General features: G+C 46.4%; 1 protein-coding gene across 3 annotated transcripts; it reads right to left on the bottom strand.

Annotated features, from left to right (window-relative positions):
- Positions 1 to 9,997: 9,997 nt before the first annotated feature.
- Positions 9,998 to 22,860, bottom strand: LOC140430772 (uncharacterized). 3 transcript variants are annotated; one of them, XM_072518454.1, is made up of 3 exons: positions 22,576 to 22,856; positions 13,183 to 14,953; positions 9,998 to 11,015 (listed from the first exon to the last, which is right to left on the bottom strand). In XM_072518454.1, exons 2-3 carry the CDS (start codon positions 14,840 to 14,842, stop codon positions 11,005 to 11,007), a joined length of 1,671 nt encoding a protein of 556 aa, XP_072374555.1. In that variant the 5' UTR covers positions 14,843 to 14,953; positions 22,576 to 22,856; the 3' UTR covers positions 9,998 to 11,004. The 3 variants fall into 3 exon arrangements, with proteins under 3 accessions (XP_072374555.1, XP_072374552.1, XP_072374554.1); XM_072518451.1 differs by having other exon boundaries at positions 9,998 to 14,953; positions 22,576 to 22,860; XM_072518453.1 differs by lacking the exon at positions 22,576 to 22,856 and adding an exon at positions 19,897 to 19,918 and having other exon boundaries at positions 9,998 to 14,953.
- Between the last annotated feature and the right edge of the window lie 387 nt (positions 22,861 to 23,247).

The raw sequence follows: 23,247 nt of genomic DNA, 5'->3' as shown, positions 1-23,247 counted from the left end.
ATGAAGTTCGAAGGCAGTTGGAGGCAATTATGCCATGTATTATCCTGTGACCCAGAAAGTGATATTCGACGGGCAGCATGGTGGCGCAGTGGATAGCACTGCTGCCTCACGGCGTCAAGGACCTGGATTCGATCCCGGCCCCGGGACAGTCTGTGTGGAGTTTGTACATTCTCCCCTTGTCTACATGGGTTTCTCCCCCACAGCCCAAAGATGTGCAGGGTAGGTGGATTGGCCATGTTACATTGCCCCTTAATTGGAAAAACTAAAAAGTGATATTCAACAACTCTGTTAAATCTTTTGATAATCCAACTATTGTCTTGGCCTTTGTTAAGTCCATGAAGAGCAAGGAATTGGATTGAATCTACGGCTCAGAAAACTTAAAATCTCTAATCTGGAATCTCCCACTATCATGGTGTAATTTGTCTGATTTTAGTTTCATGTATCCTGCTGATGTTAATATTTGAGCACTGTAATGAATGTGGCCTTTTTGTCCTTGAGTGCTTTGGGACTCTTATTACCATTATTCATGGTAGCTGTGCCGCATGCTAGTTATCCATCATCTTTTCTTATTATCTGTGTCTTAATCATGGCAGAATCGAGTGGCACCATTACCGAAGGGTGGATGGTGGATACAGGCCTTCATGGGTAGTCTTAAAATGTGGGAGGGGCATTTGACTCCCATTCTCTTTTTTGCTCTCTTCTTCTCCTTGAGGCGCCTGCATCCTGTTGGTATTGACAATATAGCCGTAGGCTTAGTCCTGCGGGTCCTCACTCATGTTGAGGAATGTCCCTTTAGAACTGTTGTGGTCATGATTCTTTTGTAATACTATTATATTGGGGACTCTCTATGTTGTTGATTACATCCTGCACTGGTACAGACAGGTCTTCTATCCGTGAAAGGAACATATTAAGGACATTTTGGTGCCTCTGGTTAAAATTGAGATAGCGCATGCCCAAATATGGCGCAAAAACTTTTCTTCTGGTTGTCTATGCAATGGCAGTAACTAATTTTAAACGTTGCTCATGGAATGTACGGGGAATCCATCATCCCATCAAAGGGAAAAATCCTCTCTCTTCTTAAAAAGGAGAAAGTGGAATACAGCCTTGTTACAGGAGACTCATTTGCATGACAGAGAACACTTAACATTGAGGCAGGAATGAGTATCTACAATTTAGAGACTTATCCATAATAAGACAACCGTACATCTTGATTCCTTTGTTCCCATAGTGGAAAATATCCTTAAATTTGTGGAGCATAAACAGTTAATCAGCAAATGTTATACTTTGTGTTCTAGATCCTGTGTTAGTTCATTGGGTACCTTGCCATCTTGGGAGAGACTTGGCAACTGACATTGATGAGAAGACATGGGAGTAGTATTTGGGATTATGCCAGTAAAATTTCAGTTTGCAATAAAATGAAGGAGACCTAATTTAAGATAATGCACCGCTTGCATATCACACCCTGTCTTAGTGACAAGTTTGATTCTGCTATATCCCCGATGTGCCTAAAGTGCCTGGTAGTAAAAGGTGATGATATTTACTGTGTCAAGCCTGTTTGTCTGGTGTAGTCAGGGATTTGGAGATCTTTGGCAGAATCTTAGAGCTGAATCCAATGTTCCTAATTCTGGATCTTCCAGATTTGAGAATTAATTATGCTAATGAAAAAAGCTGTAAAATATCTTGACTGTTGCAGCTTGGAATATCTTATGCTCCTGGATTAGTGACAAATACACTTCAATTCAAAACTGACATAAATTAGTTATGGAATGTATTCATATGGAATTCCTGATGCACTCTGTAAAGTATGGGACCCTATCTTAAATTTATAGGCTCCATCTTGTCTGACTTGCTCCTATGGGCAGCACAGTGCATAGCACTGTTGCTTCACAGCTTCAGGGTCCCAGGTTCGATTCCCAGCTTGGCTCACTGTGTGGAGTCTGCACGTTCTCCCTGTGTCTGCGTGGGTTTCCTCCCACAAATCCTGAAAGACGTGCTGTTAGGTAATTTTGACATTCTGAATTCTCCCTCTGTACCCAAACAGGCGCTCACAGTAACTTCATTGCAGTGTTAATGTAAGCCTACTTGTGACAATAAATATTATTGTTATTATTGGGCTTTCCATAAACCATACTGTAAGTCTTGATCTCGCTTAGCACTGCTGCCTCACGGCACCGAGGTCCCAGGTTCAATCCCGGCTCTGGATCACTGTCCGTGTGAAGTTTGCACATTCTCCCAGTGATTGCGTGGGTTTTGTCCCCAAAACCCAAAAAAGATGTGCAGGGTAGGTGGATTGGCCACGCTAAATTGCCCCTTAATTGTAAAAAAAATTGGGTACTCAAAATTTATTAAAAAGTCTTGATCTCACAATACATGAAGGTGCATATCCTAAACTGTTATCCTTTCGTACTTAAACGGCCTTATCCTCCTTTCCCATTTCATCTGTTGTTAACCTGTTATTGGATTGATCTAGTATTAAAACTGGAGGCACTAATTCCTTAAGTATACTGTTCTAAATTCATCCTGTCTTGTTTGCTCCTATATTTTCAATCGTTTTTGTTCTGTACTGTACCTATTTTGCATTGATAGTTACTTTCTTTTATTCTTTGTTGCGATATTTGTAAAAGAAAATTGAAAAATCAAATGAATGTATTTAAAAAGAAATACATTAATATAAACATGGAGCTGAAGGGCAGCGTAGTGGTTAGCACAATTGCTTCACAGCTCCAGGGTCCCAGGTTCGATTCCCGGCTTGGGTCACTGTCTGTGCGGAGTCTGCACGTTCTCCCTGTGTCTGCGTTGGTTTCCTCCCAGTCCAAAGATGTGCAGGTTAGGTGGATTGGCTATGCTAAATTGCCCTTAGTGTCTAAAATTGCCCTTAGTGTTGGGTGGGGTTGCTGGGTTATGGGGATAGGGTGTAGGTGTGGGCTTAGGTGGGGTGCTCTTTCCAAGAGCCAGTGCAGACTCGATGGGCCGAATGGCCTCCTTCTGCACTGTAAATTCTATGAAAAAGGGTGCCTTCACACTATAACTGCAACTATAATGCTGCAAAGCAGGTTAATTTCACACCAAAGATACATTTTAAAAACTAGAATTGGAGCACAAACAACACCAAAGCAGAGTGGAAGAGGTCATCTCACTCCATTTCACTTCAGAAGCAGTTCACTCTTGGCACCCTATTTACAACACAAAAATTAAACATAAATGTTAAGCCACAATTGCTTTGCACGCTGTTAAACACGTGAATACCCCATATTGTACCTCCATGCTCTACAACAAGACAAACTGCATTGACAGTTGGTTGACAGTCCAGGAATCCAATTTGAACCAAAAACAAACTACTCTTCAAACTACTCAAACTAAGGGCTGGTTTACCACAATGGGCTGAACAGCCGGCTTGTAATGCAGAACAAGGCCAGCACCGCGGGTACAATTCCCGTACCGGCCTCCCCAAACAGGCGCCAGAATGTGGCGACTAGGGGCTTTTCACTAACTTCATTGAAGCCTATTTGTGGCAATAAGCGATTATTATTATCTTCTGAACGTTCTCAAGAGATCATCAGATTACAGATAATTGCAGTATTGCTTGAGTATTGCTGAAAAAGGACATGCTGTTGAAGCATTTTTTGTACGATTACCAGTAGTAAAGGGAACAATTTACACTGCATGGGATTAAAGTGTGGATTATTTGGCAAGTATAGTCTGGCATTACCAGGAAGCAGTTCACTGCCAAGCTTTTGTTCAAATTGAAACCAGGCAGGTCGATTCTGATTGGCCAAAGCATTGTCAAGCAGGGAATGGCTGTCCCCCAAGTAATTGTACAACACTTGTTCGGAATTACACTGAAAACCAATTTAAGATTATAAATCAACCTCAGTGTGGCTCACTTACACATGCTGGAAGCTACATATATCCACACATAGGGTCCCGTCCTATGCGCACAGAAGGAGCATGTCCACACATTACTCCTTTTTCAACTAAACAATGACATGGGTAGTGGCCATTCCTTGGTTCATTCCCACGACAATGTCTCTACCAACCAGAGTCAACCTGCCTGTTTTGAATTTGAACAGAAGGTTGGTATTTAAAAGTTCCCTGATGTATTTTCTATGGCAACACTTCTACCCACTTGCCAATCGATCAGAACACTTTTAATGTAGTATAAATTGTTGTTCCCTTTGCGAGTGGCACTCTTGCCAATGGTCCTGAGTGAAAGATGAAACGCTTTGACAACATGTCTTTTTTAGAAATTGAATTAAGTTTTCAGGAAATAATCAAGATTATATATTCTCAGATCTTTGGAATCAAATAGTTATGAAAAAAGTCCTGCAAAAGCTCCAAATTCAAATGAGACAAAATAGTCCAGGCAAAAGTGAGCCATAATTTCTTTTATTCTTTCCTGAGGGTATATAAGGAAAGATATTTCATACAACCTGTAACTCAAATGACAACTAATTGCACAAAGGGAGCCTGCCATTATTGTATCAATGAGCAATTTCTTGACTTTTTGGCTGTTGAAACCAGACTGGACAAGTTTTTACTTCATGAAACAATGAGCCTCACATACTTCCTGCAAAATAGCTTTGGGTTACTGTGAAAATATGTGCACCCATCCAGCCTGAGACTGGTGTAAGTGAAATACTTAAAACTTGCTGTTGGGGCAATGTGTTCAAGAATCTGAGATTAATTGCTATTGTGGAGACAAGAAAATTGCTGTGCATATTTCCTTTCCAAACCCTATGAAGGTTTGGAAGTGAAACAAGGTAGCTATCCCTGAAGCTAGCTTTACCCTTTCTGGACACTTTCCATTTGTTTCGGACACAAGAGCAGAAGGTGGTAACGTCATTAAATAAAACAGGAAATGCTGGAAATACACAGCATATCTGGCAGCATCTCGAGAGAGAGAAAGTGAGTTAATATTTTATGGTAAAGTCCACCCTGGTTGGATAGCCCATCAGCAAACCATTTCACTCACTACTTGCCTTTTCTTCCATAAGATAGGATGCAAAACAAAGCCGTCTGCACGGCAAGGCTCTCCTCTTAACTGGCAGATATTGTTATAGTGGCTATAGTAAGCTGGAAAAATTCTGCATTATATTTTTGCAAAACAAAAGTGTATGTAAATTTAAACTTTTCAGCGGCACCATTAAAGGAGTCCATTGTCTACATCACAGAATAGACTAATACATGAAACTGTCCAGATATATTCACAGTTGGCCCTGCTAGTGTCAATATTTATGTTCAAATCCAATTATATCAAAGATTTTATAATGTCCCTTTGATATGTTAATTCCTGAGTCTGCGAATGGAGTGGAAGTGGTTGAGATGAACACAAATTCTGGTTAACCCTTCAGAGGAAAACTTATTATCATGTGTGATGTCAAAGACTACTTTTGGCATTTTTTTTTTAAGTGCCTTTTCTATTCAAGTATAATTCAGTTTTCCTCTGGAGTCCATATTCAGGGTATCGGATTGGAAGCGGGTGCGGAGGCAGATGCTTTAGCCTTCGCCTCGCTGATCGCACGAAGGTGGATTATATTGGGGTGGAGGTCGGTTTCTCCACCCTGTGGCCTGGCGCGGCGGGGGGATCTGTTGGGAGTTTTTAAACACTCGAGAAAGTGAAGTTTGAGTTGAAGGGAAAGATGGAAGGGTTCTACAATTCATGGGTTTTGTTTATTATGCACTTTCAAGAATTGGATGACATCGAACATTAGGGGGTGTGAGGGGTTGGACTGTGTATGGTGGATTCCTGAATCCTTTTCTTTGATGTTTGTAATTAAAATGTTGAGGGTTGGTGGGAGTGAGGAATTGTTGGCCATCTGATTGACATTGTATTTGTTACCGTTGATTATTTGTTGGTGGGTGTGAATTTGGATGAAAATGAGAAAAAGGAGAAGTAAAATACTTTTTATTTATATAAAAAATAAAAAAAAATTTTTTTTAAGTATCATTCAGTTTGCCTGTAAACTGACATAGCAACCAAGATACTTATGTATGTAACACATTTCAGTACAAAGCTGTTACATTTTGGGGGGTTTTAAAAATTGTGTTTAGTGACACCAGCCACTCCTAGAGGAGGGATCGAATGTCCCCTATGATTCAGAGCACTTTTATTTGCCAATACCTCCCTAAATGTAGTGAGGCTGAAGAGTTGCACACTTATAACTGGCATGCTCCATTTTCGATGGAGATACATTCTACTAGAGAATATCTCTAGCCAGAGCGCAACAAGCAAATGCACAGTGAATCAATGTATTTACAGTAATTACAAACTTTGTATTCTCAATAACAAAACAGTTGGTTGTCCTTCTGCACTAACCCTGTACGTATAGTTAGCCTTGGAAACACAAGGGTACTTTGTTTTCTGGGACGTGTGATATGGAAATGTTTTCTGTGCACAATAGGAGTCCCTCAATAGTTAAGAACATAAGATATAGGAGCAATAGACCATTTGGCCTTCAAGCCTGCTGTGCCATTCAATAGGATCACAGCTGAGCTACTGCCTCAACTTCACCTTTCTGCCTGCTTCCCATCTCCCCATATTTTCTGAGAGATAAAAAAAATTATCAATTTCAATCTTAAATGTATTCAACAATGGAACATTTAAGACAGAGATATTGGTTCTTGATTAATAAGGGGATCAGGGTTTAAGGGGAGAATGCAGGAGAATGGTGATGAGAAGAATATCAGCCATGATTGAATGGCGGAGCAGACTCAATGGGCCGAGTGGTCTAATTCTGCTCCTATGTCTTATGGTCTTATCTATAACCCTCTGAAGTAGACAATTTTAAGGATCCACATTCCCTTGACTGAAGAAACTTCTCTTTTCAGTCCTAAATAATATCAGTCCTGATATGAGGCCGTGCCTCCATGTTCTAGTGTCATGTTTCTGGGCTCAAGTCAGGCTTCAGGATCTTAGAACGCAATCTAACCGGACCCTTCAGTGCAGTAACAAACTATTAACAGTAATAGAAACAGGTCATTTGGCTCGACAGGTCTCTGCCCGTGTTTATTCTTAACGTATCTTTGTATTGTTTCTCCCCCATGTGCCTATAGCTTTCCTTCCAATGCATCTGTTGTTTGCTGCAATTACTCCATGTGGTAGTAAGATTAACATTTTAAACACTTTCCGGTGCCAGGCAGATTCTCACAGAAAGACATTCAGCAAAGGCCTCACTGGGAGAAGGGAGGTGTTGGATCATTCTTGTGTACCTCGGTGAGCAATGGCAGAATGGCAACAGCAATTGGTTTTTCAGCACTCATTTGTTCTTTCTCCCAGAGTGGCAAGCCGTGGAGATGTAAGGGGAAGAGAAACAAAGGGATTTGGAAAAGATTAAAGAAAAAAGTTTCTTTAATCTGTGGGGCAGCAAAAACTGGTCATTAATGTTAAGTAGAGAATCTCTCTAGTGACATGTTTCTCTTGAATTCTTTGTTTGATTTATTTGTAACTATCTCACAAGTATGATGCCAAGTTCTTATCTTGCCTAAAGTGAAAACACCTCTATAGCTACTCTACCAAACTCTTCCACGGTCTTACAAACCTCTAGGCCACCCATTAGTCTTCTCTGTTCTAGAGAAGAATGCTAGTATGTTCAATGTGTAGGTTAGGTCAATTGGCCATGCTAAATTGCCCCATAAGTAAAAGGATGGGTGGAGTTACGGGAATACGTTGGGGGATCGGGCCTAGGTGGGATGTTCTTTTGGAGGGTTGGTGCAGGCTTGATGGGCCAAATGGCCTCTTTCAGTAATGTAAGGTGCAAATTTTGTCAAACCTGTTCATAAATGATGAACAATAGTCCCAACACCAATTTTTATGGAACACCACTTCCCAGAGTAATGACCTTCAACCCATACTGCTTTTAGCCAGATTGCAATACATTGTTTGCTACTTACTCCGACTCTACGTGTTAGAAATCAAAATATATATCTATTGCATCACCCTTATCTACCCTTTCTGTTCCTTCTTCAATGTATTTAATAAGGTGGCACAGTGGTAGCATTGCTGCCTCACGGCGCTGAGGTCCCAGGTTCGATCCCGGCTCTGGGTCACTGTCCGTGTGGAGTTTGCACATTCTCCCCGTGTTTGCGTGGGTTTCGCCCCCACAGCCCAAAGATGTGCAGGGTCGGTGGGTTGGCCACGCTAAATTGCCCCTTAATTGGAAAAAAAAAATATTTTTTTAAGTATTTAATAAGGTTGTCCGAGTAAGAACCTTTTTAGAATTAGCCCCGACTACTCCATGAATTTCCAGTTTCTACATGTTTCAGCATTGCATCCTTGACCAAGGATTCTATTATTTCTCTACTGCCAACATTAACCCAATTGATCTATAGTTCCCTGAACTCATTAGCTGTTCTCCAGTCTTCTGACAGTGTTCCCCCACCCTCCACTTCCTTGTGAGCTATAAAACCTTACTTAATTTATCTTTGTTACTCTTGATTGTTCCCTTTTCAATGCAAGTTGATTGCTTTTGTCATGGTGACCAAAACTGAATACAGCACCCCAACTGTGGTCTGACAAGGATATTGTAAAGTTTTACCCATAATCTTCGTAAACTTGTATGGGCTTGTCCTGACGATATATACATATTTATTTTTCAAACGCTGCGAAATGTAACATTTCAGTTACATTTCACTATTTATGTGTTTGAACAGTTGCATAATTCCTATCAATTGTTTTGTTCTTTTGCCTGGTTGTCCTATTATTGTGTTTGGAATATATAAGATTAGTTTCCCATTCGCTTCATTACTCAGACCATTTATAGGTTGGTTTTGGTACATGGATGATTTAAGTACCAAATTTGGTACATAGATGATTAATGTCATTAATGATCACCTAAAGTTGTCCTTGCGTGCTATAATTCTGTCATCACAATTAAGATGCTTTGTCTATTAAAATAAAATTGGGACCATTTGTGGTGTCAGTCTGCGTGCGGCTAGCAAAAAGATCCAGCGTCATCTAAAAACTGTGTTGTATATGCATTGATCGAGTGAGTCAGATTTCTTTTTAATTTGCAAGGCTAGGTTCCATTCCTGTCCAGGTGACTTCACAGCCACAGACTTTGTGCCAAAGGAAATGAGGCAAAACATTCCATCAGCAGCCATTAGTTTAGCATTTGTAAATACTAGCAGGTTGAAGAAATGCTGGTTTGGACCTTCCCAAGTCAAATGTGCTGGGTAGTGGGTAGATGCACAGGTGAAGGAATTCTAGAAATCCATTAAGATGATTGGAAAGGTCAATAGGAGGATGCAAGAGGTCGAGCCAGTGGGGTTCAACTCTTCAAATGAGATCTGCCTCGGCGATATGAATGGCAGAAGCCAGCTCTCTACATTTTTCCTCTTCCTATAAAAAGCCCTACAGTTAACCTTCCACACTTCTGAATGTGCTGGCGAGGCAGTTTCTTCAAATTTACATTCTTAATTATTTGAATTTCCTCAATCAGTCCTTCCTGGCGGCAGAGAAGTAATTTAGACTGAAACAGATTCAAATAAAAACAGTTGTATACACATGCCAATAAAATAAATCTGGATGATATTTCATGGGAATAGATCACATATAACCATGTATTATTTGACCCAATTGCATGTGTACAGTTGAAGAGTCTAGCCCATCAATTAAAGTTATAATTTTTCCAAACCACTGAACAAGATGAAAACTAAATGAAAATTGCTAAATTAAGTACTGAGGGTAAAGTGAAAAGGGGACAGTAATGGAATAAGATATTTAACATCGGGGCTGGTTAATATTTTACATTTAAAGAAAAGTCAGAGAAAATAACATTTCCAAATAGGAATGAAGAGAAATATTTGGGGTATTAAGAGATCACTGTGATACGAACAGCAATAAGCAACTGTCAGGAGGGTCGACAGGGTGAGAGGCTGTAGGGAGAGACAGACACTATGACCCTGTTGCTTGCATGTTAAACTGGGACCATTAAAACCTGATGCTAACTATAGTTTTGGCAGCAATATTATTAAAAAGCATGAGATGGTTCAGATCTGACACGGTCCACTTAAAAGAATTTATTTCCACAGCTGTGGCAGACACCAACAACACAGAACAAGCTTTTAATTCCTCTATAATTCTAATTGAGAACTGCAAAGTTGCTCCATTATACTCTTCTATAAACAGATGTTATTCTGCAGTAATCACATCAGTCAGCACTAGTTAACTTTCATTAGCATTGATTTAACTTTATTAAGACTATGTATATTTTAAAAAAAATTACAGGTGGCAAGAGTATGAAGGTGGCAATTCATTTTCTGGGCTCTGATAACATCAACAAGCTGCTTGCGGGATTTATGGTACAGTCATCTTAACCCTGGAAGTAAATTGCCCACCATCTTGTGTTTACGGTAGCCCAAACAAAATAAAATTGATTTGTAATAAAATAAAAACTTTCTTCTGCGACATTTTTTTAAAACACATCACACTTGTAGTACGAGAATATTCAATGGTAAGCCAACTGAATAAAGAGTCAATATGCTGAGTTGTGTGGGTCCCACTGATGAGAGCAATCAGTTCCCTATTCAATGGCTTACAATCAGACACTCTCTTTACACTCAGCAAGGATGGTAGATTAACTACAATCCTATCTTCTGCAATTAGCCATGCGCAGCAGCAGGAAAGACAGCTCTTTTACATTCCTAAAAAAAACACTGGTAACCGTGGAGATATCCTATAGGCAGCTTGAGGACTATTTTGATAAGACAGTATTATTAATTCTACTTTTTTGTTAATTAATCTGCATTTCATTTTTAGCGTCTGCATTAGCAAACTGTTAGTGCTTACAAAATGGAGATGACACAAAACACCGCCCTTGGTTCAATGGGCAACAACATACCACTCTTCTCATCAAAAGTCCACCTTTTTAAAGATTGCAGTATTTAAGGTTTAGACTGGTCGTGTTTGGCTGACGTCTTGCCCAACCTTCCATGGTGCAGGTTCGTTTTCAAAGGAGGCTTGACACGTGAGCTCTGCTGTGTCCGATTCTTCACATCCATCCTGTTCTATATTAAGACTGTAGACGTTGAAATGGCAAAAAACCCATAAAAAACACTGTTCATAGTTCCCTTTCCACACATGACATGAGGACATTTATATCAAACATTCTTGTTAAAAGTAATGCCTTTAAGAAAAGTGGACACACACTATAAAAAACATATCTCTGTCAAGTCACAGAAGCTGATAAAACAAAAAAGAAACAAAACAGGACTGGCATTTTAATAGGTTGCAGCAGTGAAAATGCAGCCCTGGATTTCATGCTACATGGAAATACATAAATTAAAGTCTATTTTTAATTACACATTTGCTGCATAATTCTGAAAATAATTCAATATTTGCAGGTCTGCGGGTGGATAACCTTTTCCTGGCTATCAATGGATCACAGATTCAGCTTCCACCATAGTACAGAAATCCATGCAAAATTCATCAGAAGTTCCTGATTTAATTATCTAATGCAAAACCCTGATCAAAGTTCCTAAATTTAATTTTTAGGTTTCAATATAATGAAACACTCAGTCCATAGCCAATGTTTCCTTCAGATAATTGTATAGTTAAATAATCTAATCCCTTTCAAGGAAATATCTGCATTCAGCATGTTCTACTGTTTTTGTTTGTGAAGTATTAACTAGACGGAGATCATTTACATATCGTGTCTTAAGGTGCAGCTACTAGCAAACATAACCCAGGTGCCATGATGGCATAGGATACTGGAGGGTACACTATGCCATGGAAATGTGCATTGTACATGTACACTCCAAGGATGCGCAAAGGCCAAGAGGGGGAATAAAATTCTCCAAAGCCACATCCATGCACTTCCTCACAGCCTGCTATATTGGTAGAAAGCTGCTGCATCGACCTCCAAGCTCCTAGTACTGGTCCACAAGGCACGGAGGTGAGTTTGGAGCAGAGGAAGTAAGCAAAGTATACATTACCTTTTGCATCCTTTTTCTCTTCACTAAAACAGGAGTCATGACGAATCAACTTTCCACCACAACAGTTTATCACCAAAATCTGCAGCAATTTAGAATTGCGGGTAGGGAGATCATGGGATTAGGACTAAGCGCAGTTATGGTCCACAGATCAGGTGGAAGTGTGGGAGGAACTGAGGTAAATTAAATATCTTTAAACCATTGAATACAACAAGACATTTGAGGGCAAAAGCCTTTCAAACATTGCAGCGTATAATAACAGCACTGCTGCCATTGTAGGAAAACAATACTACTAAAACACACCCCACACTTCACAGCAGTTAATCTTAAAATGCAAATACTTTTTTCTACATTGGAGCTTTATTCCAACAAAGATGGTTCAAATCAGTTTCCGGATCTGTGTTGGTAAAAAAATATATTTTTCTGATGCCTTACCTGGTCACGTTGTGGATACTGGTATGGTCATGTGAGGGGAGTGGGGGGGGGGGGGGGGGGGGGGGTGAATGCACACGGATGTGCTGGTCACCTAAACCTACTTGCATTATTTTGTAACATCACCTTCAAAAAAGGAATTTGCTCTCTGGTGATGCAACTCACATTAAAAAAAAACACTGCATTGAGACACAAGTCTTAGCTTAAAAAGCCTGAAAACGTCCAGCAGGACACAGGCAGAAGTGACTGAAGGATCCAGGTCACTAAACTATGGGACTTACAGCTCGCTGGAACTGGTTGTGGTCTGTCAACATTGGTCAGTACCTCTCCCAGGGCAGAAGTATCCAAACTCCAGTCATGTGCATGCCCTCAAGTCACCTACAAGGCCCAGACAACTCATTTCTATTTGTACTTACATTTCATTCTTGCTGGTTGTCCCATTAACTTTGTGGACCTGGAGGTTGGGGAATTTTATAGGTGGATAAATCCTAAATTGGATTGAAGATCTGTTGGTATCGGTGAATTGATGGGAAACGGGATTTCAATTCAAGGGGACAGGAGGGGAGACTTGTAACCCACATGGCCCATGAAAGCGCAAGCACTTTTCTCCAGGGCCAGTGTTGCCCCTAAACTCGTACAAATATATCTGTGCCTCAATTTGTACAAGTTTAGCCAAGATCAGGCTTTCAAAACTAAAATTTAAAAAGAAAAATCACTGTCCACAAGCAGAACTTTCATAGGAGTTTTGCACTGTGTGTTGAAGGCAGTGCTCCTGCAGATAGCTTAGCTCTGTAAATCTCTCACCACACCATGTGCACTTACACTGACTCTCTCTGGCGTGGACATTCTGGTGCTTTATCAGGTGTTCCTTCTGCTTAAAGCCTTTGTCACAAGTGATGCATTTAAAAGGTTTGTCCCCTGTGTGAACTCGCCGATGTCGCTCCAGGTCTGAAGAGTACTTGAACCGCTTCTCGCAGTCGCTGCACTTCAGGGGCTTCTCCTTGGCTGGCCGACACTGGTGCTCCACTAGCTCGGAGGAGCACGCAAAACGCCGCTCGCAGGCATTGCACTTGAGTGGCCGTTCCTCAACATGGGTTGACTCGTGGAGCTGCAGGGCTGAAACCCGCTTGTAAGCTTTCTGGCAGACGGTACATTTGAAGGGTTTCCCCTCCACACGGGCACAGCGGTGACGCAAGAGCTCAGACGAGTCTTTGAAGCCCTTCTGGCACCCTGTGCATTGAAAGAGGCTTTCTCCAGTATGAATGTGCTGGTGGTACAGGAGGTGCGAGGATTCACTGAAGCCCTTGTCACACACGGTGCATTTGTAGGGTTTGTCACCAGTGTGGGTGCGCTGATGTCGCACCAGTGCATATAGCTGCTTGAAGCTCATCTGACAGGTAGTACACTTGAAGGGCCTCTCACCCGAGTGGACACGCTGGTGGTGCTGGAGGTAGGAAGAGCGCTTGAAGCTCTTGGAGCATTGGCCGCACTTGAAGGGTCGTTCAGCCTCCGTTGCGCACTGGTGCTGCAGCAGCTCCCCAGGCTGTTTAAAGCCTGCGTGGCAGATGACGCACTTGAACATGTCCTCACCGGCATGAACACACATATGACGCACCAGATGTGAGCGGTGCTTGAAGCTCTTGTGGCATACGCTGCAGTCATAGGGCCGTTCACCTGAGTGGATGCGCTGGTGGTGTGCCAGGTGGGAGGACTGGCTGAAGGTCTTGTCGCATTGGCCGCATTTGAAGGGCCGCTCACCTGTGTGCACCCTCTGGTGCCGCTGCAGCTCGGAAGCGTGGCGGAAAGCCTTCTCACAGGACAAGCACTTGAAGGGTTTTTCACCATGGATGTATTGGTGGCGGACCAGCTGTGACGACTTCTTGAAGCCCTTCTGGCACACAGTGCATTTGAAGGGCTTTTCAGGGGCGTGGAATTGCTGGTGTGCCACCAGTTCTGACGAGTCCTTGAATTTTTTCTTGCAGACAGTGCACTCAAAGGGTTGATCCTCGATGTGAACCCGCTGGTGCAGGATGAGCTCTGATGACTGCTGGAAATTCTCACCACATATGCTACACTTGAAGGGATTGTTCTCATTGTGGACATTTTGGTGCTGGACCAACGCCAACAACTGGGAGAAGCCCATCTTGCAGACATGACAAATAAAGGGCTTCTCCTCTATCTGGCCACACTGGTGCTGCAAGAGGTCATTGGAGTGGCTGAAGGTCTTCTGGCACTGGGCGCACTGGTAGAAACGGTTCATGTTAACAAAGCAGGGGTGCTGTTGGAGCTCTGACAGCTGCGTGATCGTCTGGCCGCACATGTTGCATTTTTGGGAACTCTCGGCTGACACGGGCTGATGCTGCTGAAGGGCTCCGTCTGTGGGGAACACAATCGCAAACTCGAGTGCGCGTTCGTTGTTCTGGGGAATGCAGTTCTCCACCATGGGTGGGGCGGCTGGGTGCTCCTCCCAACACTCAGTCATGTTGAACGGACTCACATTGGAAAATAGTTGCTTCCCGAGATGAAATAGCCAAAACGATGGATGACTCTCACTGATTCCACACTGAGCAACAAGAGTCCCGGGCAGCCTTATCTGTTCAAAAGAAAATATTCAAATCAGCTGTATATTTTTTTTTTATCCAAACCGTCCTCGTTGCATTTTTCCACAAACTAAAAAAACAATGTTGGAAGAGGGCAAGCAAGAACAAACAATGAGCGAAACATTTTTTAAAACATTCGAACCGGGGATGTCAACGTCGCTGGCTGGGCCAACATTCATTTCCCCATCACGAATTGCCCTTGAACTGAGCTGGTCCGTTTCAGAGCGCATTTAAGAATCAGCCACGGTGGCTATGGATCTGGAGTCACATCCAGGCCAGACCAGGTGAGGGCAGCAGATTTCCTTCCCTAAAGGACGTTCGTGAACCAGATGGGTTTTTATGACAATCGGCAATTATTTCATTATTTTTTAATTCCAGATTTTTTACTGAATTCGGGTTTCACCATCTGCTACCGGTGGAATCGAGCCTGGGCCCGCTCATTACCCTGGCTCTCTGGATTACTAGTCGAGTGACAATACCACTGCACCACCACAGCACATAGAAATATAACACTCTCTGGGAAGGGGACTGTGTCCTTGATTTCCACAGTCCATCCAAAAGACTCCTGACAGCTGGAGAAAGAAATCAGAGCAGCTAAAAGGGAGAAGTAGGAGAGGGGAGACGAAGGTGGGGAGAAATAGCCCATTTCCAAATCTAGGGCAAAGAAACCTGACCAACCATGAGTAATGGATTGTCAATGTGCAAAGTCCATTACTAAACTTAATCACAGGCTCATGGCCCTTCACAACATATCTCTGCCGTGCCAGTTTAACTTTGATCTGAATCAGGAACCTGTTTCAAAGTTATGGTGTGACATTCACTCAACAAAGAACACTACTAGCTGGTACAGGAACTGCCTGGAAAATATGCAGTCAATCATAGAACAATAGAATTTACAGTGCAGAAGGAGGCCATTCGGCCCATCGAGTCTGCACCGGCTCTTGGAAAGAGCACCCTACCCAAGGTTAACACCTCCACCCTATCCCCATAACCCAGTAACCCCACCCAACACTAAGGGCAATTTTGGGCACTATGGGCAATTTAGCATGGCCAATCCACCTAACCCACACATCTTTGGACTGTGGGAGGAAACCCACGCACACACGGGGAGGATGTGCAGACTCCGCACAGACAGTGACCCAAGCCGGAATCGAACCTGGGACCCTGGAGCTGTGAAGCATTTGTGCTATCCACAATGCTACCGTGCTGCCCCTCAATCTGACTTCAATCTTTTAAATAATATTGGTGATACCGTATCTTTTTTTTCAATTTAGAGTACCCAATTCCTTTTTTATGTTTATTAGTGTCACAATTAGGCTTACATTAACACTGCAATGAAGTTACTGTGGAAATCCCCTAGTTGCCACACTATGGCGCTTGTTCGGGTACACTGAGGGAGAATTCAGAATGTCCAATTCACCGAACATGCATGTCTTTCGGGACTTGTGGGAGGAAACCAGAGCACCCGGAGAAAACCCACGCAGTCACAGGGAGAACGTGCAGACTCCGCACAGACAGTGACACAAGCCGGGAATCGAACCTGGGTCCCTGGCGCTGTGAAGCAACAGTGTTACCATGCCGCCCTTAGCATGGCCAATCCACCTACCCTGCACATCTTTGGGTTCTGGAGGTGAGACCCATGCAGACACGGGGAGAATGTGCAAAATCCAAATGTAGTGACTCGGGGCTGGGATCGAACCCGGGTCCTCAGCGCCGTGAGGCAAGGATGCCAACCACTCTGCCACCTAAGGTGATACCATATCAAGTGCATTCTTAGGCTTCTGGTATTGGAAAGGAGTGAATACAATGTAGATATTTTTCTGCTTGGGTGGCCCAGGTGAACTGCCATTTCTGTCAACGGTTAGTAACGATACTGTGACTGTTTGGTAACTCCAGCATTATCTGTTGGTTACTGGATCAGCCTTGGGGTGAAAGCGCGAGTGACTGCCCTGTTCCCACACCTACAAGTCCTGACCAACATCCATCAACTGGACAATGTGGCTGGCATGGAAGAGTTCGGTACAGGGCTGTTGGGTTGCATCACAAGCTTGAATGTGTATTCCACCACCACCCCACATGTTGGAAGGATCTAGTTGCACCACTTTTAACACCATGCCTACAGTTCAGACATTGAAGAGGCAGGCGCAAAGTTCATTTGCATTCGTTCTTGGATAGAGCCATGATCCTGCATAATCCAGAACATTTCAAAGGCCAGCCACACAAAGCGAGTTCTCCAAATGGTTACAGTCCAGTCTGCTTCTCATTCCTAGCTTTCCCAAAGCCACCAGTCTGCACAAATGTCCTTTGACTAGAACCTTAATATGCACAATTGTAGGGTAACAAATCAGATTCAAATTGCTGTCACATAACTACTGAAAATAATTAGACAACAAAACCATGAAAGTATGGCAGCACCAACATAATGGCACAGCATTAATATCAACAGGGAAGCAGCAGCTGAGCAAAAGAGGAAATCCAATGGACAAGTATGAACAGGGATGTGATTCAGTTCTTTAAGCATGAATAACGTGTGTAAAACCCAGATACGCTGGTGGCAGACCATTTTGTGAGTGGTCCAGCTAGCCTGTATTTGAATAATTCCATTCCATATATACCGATGCATCATGAAATGAGGCAAATAGGATGCCGGCTCCTCTGCTGGTCAGAAGCACTAATTTGTGGGAAACCGTAGTGTCACTGGATTAATAATCCACCGAACCAGGTTAATATTTTGGAGACATGGGTTCAAATTACTAAAGTCTGGAATTGAAAGCTAGTCTCAGTAATAGTGACCATGAAACTACCATCGATTTTAATTAAAAACCCATCTTGTTCACGAATATCCCTCAGGGAATGCCATCATTACCTGGTCAGGCCTCCATGTAACCCCTGCTCCACAGTCATGTAGCTGACTCAGTTCAAGGGCAATTTGGGATGGGTAACAACTGCTGATCTGGCTGGTGACGCCCACATCTCATGAAATAACAAAAAAAGCATGTCATGATTTGTTCTGAGAAAAAGGATAGAGTTAAGATCCACTCAAATAAGTTCAAGTGGTGTAGGCTGTTTTACTGCTGTCTCCATGGACTCTGGTGGATGTAACCACCTTACCAACCGTCTCCTGGTAAAGTCTGACAGCCTAAAGCAGATAGATGGGTAAAAACTCCTTTGTATAATTGCAATTGCTTTTTCAAAACACATTGCAGCATTATACATGGGTCTATATGGGAATTTCCATATGGCGTACTCATAACGATAAGCCATAAGAAAACCTTTTTTAAGCCATTACCTATTAATGTTCCAACACACCACTTGCGTGACTAATCCAAATCTAACTGTACAGCTACAAGTTCTTCCAGTTAAGTGGATGCAGTATGAAAATTTCATTCCCTGTGTAAAATACCAGTGAGTCAAAAGTGCCCACGGTCAGCTGCAGGGAAAGTTTACCTCCCTGTTACTAACAACACTGGAATGCATACGATTCCTGGCTTGTTAACAAGAGCCATTCTAAATCCAGAGAGGAAAAACAGAAATCTGTTTCTTGGAAGCACTTCCCATAACATCTCAGGATGTGAGCAACACTGGCAACGCCACATGCATTGGCCTTGAGCACCCACTGCGACTGTTCTTAAGCGTCACAGTCTGTGGATTTGAATTTGGCGGGCCAGACGAGAATGGGTGCTGTTCTCGGATTTAAAGGACTTTAATGAATCGTTTGGGTTTCTACAATTTATTCTGTCAGCTTCAACTGTCATATCTCTGTTGCAAACCCACAAGCTCTCATTTCACACAGTCCATGATTTGGTCAGCCAAGGTGGCATTTGAACTTGTGGCTGTTTGGGTTACTCGTGCAGCACCGTAACCACTATGCTCGTCTCCTCTATGGCGTCAAAGGTATAAATCTGTACATCAACAAAATTGTTGAGAGTTAGGTTGTATTTGGCATCGAGCTATAGGCAGTGAGGTCATTTGAATTTATCTGGGTACAAAAGCTTTTATTACTGGTAATTTCTTGTCTCCAAGTCAATTTGCCTAATGATCAAAAGGATCTAATGTGATGCACAGCCTTCTACTGGGAGGAAGTCTGAATTACATCACTATGGTTTGTAACAGGAGGGAAGTGAAGTGAAAGTTAATAATTCAGTTGCAAACAGATTTAATTTGAAATGGGATTTTAGGTTGGTTCATCTCCCACAGACTACTCTGAATGCAGCTGCTAATTCACAATATCCAATTATTCCTTTTTGGTACTAGATTCCAGTGTTACAATTATTACAATCAATTCAACTTTTTAGTGCAAAGAATATTAAATTTGGAGATGACAGTTCTATAAAAACAAGGTACGGTTACATTATTTACTGGTCACAAAGCAGCTTATGAAAACCAACTGAGAGACACCAAGTTAAATAAGGTAATCAACAGTTCCTGCTACTGCCAAGCATGGACTGCACCTTCACACCACTGGAAATGAATGCCGGTCTGCACATGCAAATCAGGGCCAGTGCTTGATACAATTGAACACAGATTAAGACCAGGAACAAATTTGTTCCTCACTCTTGATAAATGGGAGCCAGGCACAGTGAGGGGCCTGTCAAATACAGAGGAGGCATACCACTTCTGCATATGCCAGCCCACGACTTTCCTGTCTGTTAAAATGAACAGGGCAGAGAACTGTGGGGAGACGAAGCTTAAAACTCAGGCCATCCTTTCAATGCTTTCCTGCTTGTTGAAGCATCAAACAGGGTTCCAACTACAATACATACATGGTATAAATGTAATCACTAAACACTTTCAGAAAGAAAGGTATTTTTCATTGTCAGGTACAGGGCTCTATATTTTGCACAAAAAGCTTATTTCAAAGAACATTATGTATGTTATTGACCTCAAACTACAGCTTTAAAGATGCAGAATAATTTTTCCCTTGTTTTTTGTGTACCTCATCTAATCCAGGGTTTCTCTACTTCTCTCAATTATACACAAAAAATATCAGAGTTCTGGTAGGAAATTTGGAGTATTGACTGTAAAATAGTAAATAACAATACTTAATAAAAGCACAGGACAACAGCTACCAGGAGTCGAAGGGCAATGGTGCGGCAAGGCAGCGGTGCACAGGGACTAGCAGGGATGCCAGGGCGAGGGCACGCGGGTCGCAGGGGTACCGGATGGCGCGCTAGGAATTAAGGGGTGAGTGAGCAGAGGTGCCAGGGATGGGGGGCCGACGGCGGCAGGGATGGGGGGGGGGCGACGGCGGCAGGGATGGGGGGGGCGACGGCGGCAGGGATGGAGGGGCGACGGCGCCAGGGATGGAGGGGCGACGGCGGCAGGGATGGGGGGGTCGACGGCGGCAGGGATGGGGGGGTCGACGGCGGCAGGGATGGGGGGGTCGACGGCGGCAGGGATGGGGGGGTCGACGGCGGCAGGGATGGGGGGGTCGACGGCGGCAGGGATGGGGGGGTCGACGGCGGCAGGGATGGGGGGGTCGACGGCGGCAGGGATGGGGGGGTCGACGGCGGCGGGGATGGGGGGGTCGACGGCGGCGGGGATGGGGGGGTCGACGGCGGCGGGGATGGGGGGGTCGACGGCGGCGGGGATGGGGGGGTCGACGGCGGCGGGGATGGGGGGGGCGACGGCGGCGGGGATGGGGGGGGCGACGGCGGCAGGGATGGGGGGGGCGACGGCGGCAGGGATGGGGGGGCGACGGCGGCAGGGATGGGGGGGGCGACGGCGGCAGGGATGGGGGGGCGACGGCGGCAGGGATGGGGGGGCGACGGCGGCAGGGATGGGGGGGCGACGGCGGCAGGGATGGGGGGGCGACGGCGGCAGGGATGGGGGGGCGACGGCGGCAGGGATGGGGGGGGCGACGGCGGCAGGGATGGGGGCGGGCGACGGCGGCAGGGATGGGGGGGCGACGGCGGCAGGGATGGGGGGGGCGACGGCGGCAGGGATGGGGGGGGCGACGGCGGCAGGGATGGGGGGGGCGACGGCGCCAGGGATGGGGGGGCGACGGCGCATGGGATGGGGGGGGGGGGCGACGGCGCATGGGATGGGGGCGCGACGGCGCATGGGATGGGGGGGCGACGGCGCATGGGATGGGGGGGCGACGGCGCATGGGATGGGGGGGCGACGGCGCATGGGATGGGGGGGCGACGGCGCCAGGGATGGGGGGGCGACGGCGCCAGGGATGGAGGGGCGACGGCGCCAGGGATGGAGGGGCGCCGTCGCCAGGGATGGAGGGGCGACGGCGCCAGGGATGGAGGGGCGACGGCGCCAGGGATGGAGGGGCGACGGCGCCAGGGATGGAGGGGCGACGGCGCCAGGGATGGAGGGGCGACGGCGCCAGAGATGGAGGGGCGACGGCGCCAGGGATGGAGGGGCGACGGCGCCAGGGATGGAGGGGCGACGGCGCCAGGGATGGAGGGGCGACGGCGCCAGGGATGGAGGGGCGTCGGCGCCAGGGATCGAGGGGCGACGGCGCCAGGGATCGAGGGGCGACGGCGCCAGGGATCGAGGGGCGACGGCGCCAGGGATCGAGGGGCGACGGCGCCAGTGACCGTGGGGCGACGGCGCCAGGGATCGAGGGGCGACGGCGCCAGGGATCGAGGGGCGACGGCGCCAGGGATCGAGGGGCGACGGCGCCAGGGATCGAGGGGCGACGGCGCCAGGGATCGCGGGGCGACGGCGCCAGGGATCGCGGGGCGACGGCGCCAGGGATCGCGGGGCGACGGCGCCAGGGATCGCGGGGCGACGGCGCCAGGGATCGAGGGGCGACGGCGACAGGGATCGAGGGCCGACGGCGCCAGGGATCGAGGGCCGACGGCGCCAGGGATCGAGGGGCGACGCCGCCAGGGATCGAGGGGCGACGCCGCCAGGGATCGAGGGGCGACGCCGCCAGGGATCGAGGGGCGACGGCGCCAGGGATCGAGGGGCGACCTCGCCAGGGATCGAGGGGCGACGGCGCCAGGGATCGAGGGGCGACGGCGCCAGGGATCGAGGGGCGACGGCGCCAGGGATCGAGGGGCGACGGCGCCAGGGATCGAGGGGCGACGGCGCCAGGGATCGAGGGGCGACGGCGCCAGGGATCGAGGGGCGACGGCGCCAGGGATCGAGGGGCGACGGCGCCAGGGATCGAGGGGCGACGGCGCCAGGGATCGAGGGGCGACGGCGCCAGGGATCGAGGGGCGAAGGCGCCAGGGATCGAGGGGCGACGGCGCCAGGGATCGAGGGGCGACGGCGCCAGGGACCGTGGGGCGACGGCGCCAGGGATCGAGGGGCAACGGCGCAGAGGTGCCAGGGATCATGGGGCAATTGCATTTAACTGGGTCACTTTGGGTATCACACTGGGACATGGGCTCAGGTTGCAGGGAGCAGCTGCAGCCTCAGTGAAGCTGGCACATGGCGCGCAGTGTGGAGCAAGGTGGCGGGTGAGTGTCCTCTCCCCTCCCATTTTGCCGGGCTGGGCAGCGCCATCGCCGCCAGGCCCAGGACAATGGCCGCCTCCTCCTCCCCGCTTGCCCGCCCGCCGGGGCGAGAGCCGCTGAATCTCGGGCCTTCGCTATTAAACCCATCGGCCTCATCGCTCGGTCCCCTGATAACCCCGCCTGCCTGCCGCCGGTACCTGCTGGCTCCTTGGGGGTATTGAGGGTGAGGCTCCGGCTCCGAGTGCCGGCCAGGCCCAATTCCACCACCACCCCCCAAAGCCGCGGCCTGTCCTGCCGCACGACTCTCTCTCTGCCTCTAATCGGAGGGGGGCGGGGAGGCCGAGGAGCACTCAGCGTGCCCGGGAGGCCGGATAGGGGTGTCGACGGAGCCGCTGACTATTGCCGCTAGAGCCGACTCCCCCACTCGGTTGCTCGGCTCCGGCCCGCTCCGGCCCGCGTAAACAGGAAGCCAAGAGCAGCCGCGGGGTTTCCTGTCACTGCTGCCGGCTCTCTGCTGCCCCCGGCGGATCCAACTCGAACAGCAGCGCCGGCTCCAGGGACAGGTTGTCCCAATCCTGAGAGCCTCACCTGCAGAGTGAACCCAGCCCAAATACTGCTTCACTCTTCTTTCTACCCCTCTCAACCTTAACACCTAACTCTAAATCTGTCTCTTCTAACTCCAAATCCTACTCCCAATTATATGCAAATTATTTAAGTCCTGCATCAAACTTCAAAGTTTATCCTGAATTTTAAATCCAATTTTTAAATTATTTCACCAATCTGAGTTCTTCAAATCTTAATCTGAATTTTGAATACAATTCATGAATTATATTTCCCCTCTAAATTCTTCAAACCTTAATCAGAATTTT

The sequence above is a fragment of the Scyliorhinus torazame genome, chromosome 10, assembly GCF_047496885.1.
Source record: "Scyliorhinus torazame isolate Kashiwa2021f chromosome 10, sScyTor2.1, whole genome shotgun sequence".
NCBI lineage: Eukaryota > Metazoa > Chordata > Chondrichthyes > Carcharhiniformes > Scyliorhinidae > Scyliorhinus > Scyliorhinus torazame.
This window is presented reverse-complemented; position numbering and strand designations above follow the sequence as displayed.

Coding starts and splice junctions, on each gene's coding strand:
- LOC140430772 (XM_072518451.1), bottom strand. CDS start 14,842: ATGACTGAGTGTTGGGAGGAGCACCCAGCCGCCCCACCCATGGTGGAG.